The sequence below is a fragment of the Carassius gibelio genome, chromosome A18 (assembly GCF_023724105.1).
Source record: "Carassius gibelio isolate Cgi1373 ecotype wild population from Czech Republic chromosome A18, carGib1.2-hapl.c, whole genome shotgun sequence".
Taxonomy (NCBI): domain Eukaryota; kingdom Metazoa; phylum Chordata; class Actinopteri; order Cypriniformes; family Cyprinidae; genus Carassius; species Carassius gibelio.
In genome coordinates this window covers 17,048,657-17,054,326 of record NC_068388.1, presented here as the reverse complement: position 1 = coordinate 17,054,326, position 5,670 = coordinate 17,048,657, and the positions used below count along the sequence as shown (strand labels likewise).

General features: G+C 34.7%; 1 protein-coding gene across 1 annotated transcript; it reads right to left on the bottom strand.

The window, feature by feature from the left end:
• Positions 1 to 1,719: 1,719 nt before the first annotated feature.
• LOC127933935 (extracellular calcium-sensing receptor-like) lies at positions 1,720 to 5,267 on the bottom strand. The gene is made up of 6 exons (XM_052531073.1): positions 4,967 to 5,267; positions 4,446 to 4,734; positions 3,583 to 4,338; positions 3,291 to 3,518; positions 2,775 to 2,898; positions 1,720 to 2,624 (listed from the first exon to the last, which is right to left on the bottom strand). The coding sequence occupies exons 1-6, from the start codon at positions 5,170 to 5,172 to the stop codon at positions 1,720 to 1,722; spliced, it is 2,508 nt and encodes an 835-aa protein (XP_052387033.1). The 5' UTR covers positions 5,173 to 5,267.
• Between the last annotated feature and the right edge of the window lie 403 nt (positions 5,268 to 5,670).

Below are 5,670 nucleotides of genomic sequence, written 5' to 3'. Positions count from 1 at the left end.
AGTAATGAGTAATGGATTTCACAAGTAATTTACAATAAAATTATCTGACACATACTGTACAGCCATATATTTCTGTGAGGAACTAGTGATATTCTACCAGACATTGTAATCTGGATGATGTTGTTTTGTGCTTAACACTATAAATGCAGTCAATGTTTTCATGAAGGATGTAAATATGTTTTGACAAGAGAACATCATTATTTATTGTCACTTCCTAAAGAGAAGCCCTCCCCAGCATGATATCACTAACGTTAAAGTTATTAGAGTTGGAGACATTGAACTTAATGGAGCTCATAAAATATATCATATGGATAGGCTATATATATATATATATATATATATATATATATATATGTATGTATGTATATATATATATATATATATATATATATATATATATATATATATATATATATATATACATATATATATATATATATATATATACATATATATATACGTTTCCATAAAGAAGCTAATTGTTCACTTTATAGACGTAGCTGTTGTGATTAGTAATTAATTGGTTATTCTTCATTAGTTGGCCATAGTTCCAAAGTAGTTCTCAATGACGATATTTTTCTTTAGTAATTATCAAATAACTAATAAGGAACTACCTATGTCCTAAATGAGCTATTACTTACTGCTTAGTTAATCTTGCTTCTATATTAGTTAATAGTATTAAGTTAAGTGTTAATGTAGTACTACCTATTACTTCCTGCGTAGTTACTTATTAACAACGGACCATTATTTTAAAGCGTTACCAAAATGTCTTTATAGCTATCTTTATAGTTATCATTCTTTGTTCGAATGGGCCTTACACAGGTTTCCCAGTGGGTGCATCACTGAGTGGGGAGAACCTGCTTAATAATTTGATCTCTCCCTCTTTTTATCACCTCCTTTCATGTTATGTTTCCAGTCCCATTTTTTGGCAGAATCAACAGAGGATTGTTTGTTCTGGTTTCACTTTTAAGCTCTGCCACAATGGCATGAGTCAAGACACAATTCGTACCCTTGGAATTATAAGGTTCTATCTGACATTTTTGTCAAAATTGAGTTATTCACATATTCTTATTCTGTGTCAATGTATGAAAATGTATGTGATAGATTTTTTAATGTTGTGTACATTATGGGACTTTTTATATAAAAAAAAACCCCACAAGGTTCTATTTACACAGTCGAATGGAACACTAAAACTTTGAAGCTCAATATCTCAAAACTACTCTGAATAGCAGATAGAACCTTATAATTCCAAGGGGACTAATTAGTAACAAAAGCATGTAGGGGCCAAATAAGTGTTTAATACCACAGATGTAAAAACCTTTTCATAAGTTTTCTTGAAGTGGCACATTCTTAATTTCTAACGAGTGTGAGATTTGACTTTGACAATCACTACTGAGGATAAAGCTAAGAAAACTGCAGGGTCCTCTGGCAAACAAATATGTCAGTATTATACATTTTCTATGCAAAAAGGGAAATGTATGTACATATGATAGAACCACATTTTAAGTAAAATACATAAGAAGACTACCATAAAATTACTTTGATTTGTGTTCTTGTTCTTTAAATAGTACAGATATTTATTTTTGTTCAGTATAAAATTTTAAGGGGTTATTTTTTATATTTTTGAATATATGTTTTTAACATTATATAAGTTATTGAATAAACACCACAAAACACTACAATGCTGATATAGACAATTCAGTTTAGAATGATTATGCTTTATATGGAACCTTTTCCCATCAGATGTTGCTTTGTATTTTGTTCAGGCTTACACAGAATGATGTAACATTTAGGTACAAATATGCAAAATAGTAAACCAAAGCTTGAGGCTAAAATGGCAAATATCTCCACAGCTACAGTGAACTTTCCAGGAGGACTGACATAAGATGGAATAAATGTGATCCATACAGCACAGAATATAAGCATACTGAATGTGATGAATTTGGCTTCATTGAACTTATCAGGCAGCTTGCGAGCCAGAAAAGCCAGAATGAAACACAAGATAGCCAGAAGGCCAATATAGCCCAACACAGCCCAGAAACCTACTGTAGAACCCAGACTGCACTCAAGAACAATCTTTTCATTATAATATTTCAAATTTTTGTATGGAAATGGAGGTGACATTTTTAGCCAAAGCACACATATAAGAACCTGTATTAGTGTAAATGCAAGAACAGAAAGTCGCTGTTGTGCAGGCCCAAACCATTTCATGATATTACTTCCTGGAAGAGTAGCCTTGAAGGCCATTAACACCACTATTGTTTTCCCCAGAACACAGGAGATACAGAGGACAAAAGTGATCCCAAATGCTGTGTGACGCAACATACAGGACCACTCTGTTGGACGGCCGATGAAAGTAAGTGAACAGAGAAAACAAAGAGCCAATGAGAAGAGCAGCAGAAAGCTCAGCTCTGAGTTGTTGGCTTTAACTATGGGGGTGTCCTTCTTACTGTAAAACAGGATGGCTATCAGGACAGTTATTCCTGCTCCAAAAAGTGAGAAAAATACTAGCACTATACCCATAACTTCTGTGAATGAGAGAAATTCTACAGCTTTTAAGACACATTTATTTTTCTCAGCATTAGACCAGTATTCACCTGGACACTGCTTGCAGTTATTTGAATCTGGAAAGAAAGTAATGATCATTATAGTTAGAGATGAAATAATTTTATTTATGTTCTTTGCTAGGAAACTGCATCCAGAACTGCAACGTAAGAGAGAAAATACAAAAAGGAGCAATTTTCCTTGAAACTGTGAGATGGCCTGAAGATTACCTGTCTCATTACTGATTTCTCCTTCTGCACATGGAATACAGTCATAACAGCAGACAGGTCTTCCTTTCTGCGAAGCCTTCCTAGTGCCTGGAGGACAACTCTCACTGCACACAGACCTTGGCTTCTACATAAAGATAAATACAAATACATAATAATAATAATAATAATAATTCTTACATACATACATTTGTTTTCCTGGGTCTTGATACTGACTTTAGAAAATGAAAAGACATTGGCTAAATTTACTTTTTTCAGACTATTTAAATTATGCAAATTAGTGATTGGTCCAAAATCATTTTAAAAGGTTTTACACAAATGTAAAATTAAAAACTGGCTTATCACCGCCCTCGGCTGTTGCAGATATATTACATGGGAACCAATTTATTTATTTGTCAATTTATCTTTCTAATGTGTTATCCAACAAATGTAATTTGTATAGGACAGTGCAAGTATTTTGAGAATTAGTTTTTCCAGTTTCCAGCAACCGTTTATAACAGACATATTACTGGTATTTACCTCAATTTGTCCCCCAGCCCAGGTTATGTTTTCAGTGTTGAGCACAAAGCGCTGGTGTGGGGGCAGTGAGGCATCATAGTAACCCACTGCTTTAAATTTGATAGATCCATTTGAGTCCTTCTGCCAGTTTACAACTTCATATTGGGCTATTGTGGCGCCAGTACCGTCAAACCACACATGATCTCCCATTTTTATAATGAAATTTACCTTTTTAAGAGCCTCAACAACCTATTGAGAAAAATACATTTACAAACAGAAATTCAATTATTTTTTTGTTTGTTTGTTTGTTTACCTGCTGTGGTTGTAATGTCAGGCCTTTTTTACAACCTGCTTGTTCTTTGCACTTGAGTAGGCTATGCAATGAATGCACCACAGCATAAACTGCTTTGTAGACATTACTTGAATATCTTTGTTCAGGCACATCTTCATTATAGTTTTTCAGCAATAGTAGATCCTGATATGTGTTGCAGTTTATTGCATACTCAGAAGAATTTCCCTCAGTCTGTGAACATGGAATAACTGTCTTCCAGAATGCCTTTATAACATAATCTGCAAAACCTTCAATATCATTTTTTCTTACTGCAAACCCCAGTGACCCTCCCAGCACATGAAAACAGTTTGGAGTGAGCAAATTCTTTGCAGTTATCCATCCTTCCACTCCAATCATTTGGATGCCGGTAATGTTCTGAATACTTAGCTGCTCAAGTAGATTGTACATTTCAGAACTGGTAAGAAATGCAACAATCACTTTTGCAGTGCTTTTTTTAATTGTCTCTACCACTTTTTGGAGTTTGTCAGGCTCTGTTCGGTAGAATTTTACTGAGTACTCCACACAAATTCCCTCCTCCTGGGCTGTATTCAGAAATATTGTCATCCCATTGTTTCCATAGTCATTGTCACTGTTCACAGCTCCCACCCAAGACCAGCCAAAGTGCTTGACTATGTATGCAAGTGCTCTGCTCTGGTGGTAATCACTAGCAATTGTCCTGAAGAAAGAGGGATAATCTTTCCTATTACTGAGACATTCACATGTGGCTGAGGGACTTATCTGAAAGCGAAAGAAAAAAAGGAAAAAAGTTAAACCCTTAAAAATGTTAAACAGCCACCAGAAGTGAGATTATGTCTAAGTTCTTGCTAAGTGTTATTGCTCCTTACCACAGGAATTTTAAAAGGTCCTGTGGTTCTGGACAAAATCACTGTTGCAGAAGACTCTGTTTCTCCTATTATAGCATGTATTGGAGACTGTCCATTGCATCTATCTCCTGCTATAAACTCTGGACCATTCATCAGTGCCATGGTTGCACTCATAGAAGACAGTCTTGAACCACAGGTATCATAAATTCGGTAGCCAACAGAAACATTGGGTAACAAACTTTGACTTCTGTTAATCTCCTCAATGGCAAAAATCATGGTCTGAGCCATTCGAAAATCTCTAAGACTCACACTATGAAAATATAAAGCCGGTGTGTTTTATACAGACCAAAAACATAAACAGATAAATACAGCCAAAAACATACTTGTATGTATTATTTTACAATATGTATGTGGTTCACACCTGAAACACGTTAACATTCCAGATTTATATTTATAAATATCCTGCACTTTTTATTCATAAAAATGGCATTATTTGAATATATCTTTTGAATAGTTCAATAAAAGTTTACAAAGTAACGAACCTTGAGCATGATAGAGCCTGAGGTTTTTGTGTATACTTAAATGAAGGTAATATCTCTATGCTGTGGACTGAAAATAATGCTCCAATATTTACGTCTCCATCCTTGGATAATAGTGGGTACTTAGATTCTCCCATCATTCGGCAAAGAGGATTTTCTGCCTTTGCATGTAGTTGAAAGATAAGCAGTGTGTAAAGAAAGACAGACATCACAAAGATTCAGTTTTTACTGTGGTCAAACGCAACTGATTTGATACAGTATTTGTACTTTTATAGACATAATTAATATGGATGATTGATTGTGAATGTAGCGAATAACCTCAAAGGGCAGGGCCATGTGTCAGGTCAAGCAGAGACAGACTGGAGTCAAGCTAATATGACTAATTGTTTCACAAGTTATTACATTCTAAAAATCTGAGTATGAGTTTGTATTTTGTTTTGTATTAGTATTTGACAAATACCATTTGTATCACTCCACTTGCAGCTTTTCTTTTAGCGAGAGTCATGGCAGATGCCCAAATCCACTGTAATTTATTAAAAACATAAATGAGGACAATAGAAAACTAACAAAAGAGCAACAATATGTAAGTGCAAATGACAAGTCTGTAGGACCCACGCACTCGGTCCAAGGAAGGTATTGGGTGCTGGCTGAAGGTTTTCCTGCATGTACGGTCTTTTCAGTGCCTGAAGTAATTCATTTTAAGTCCA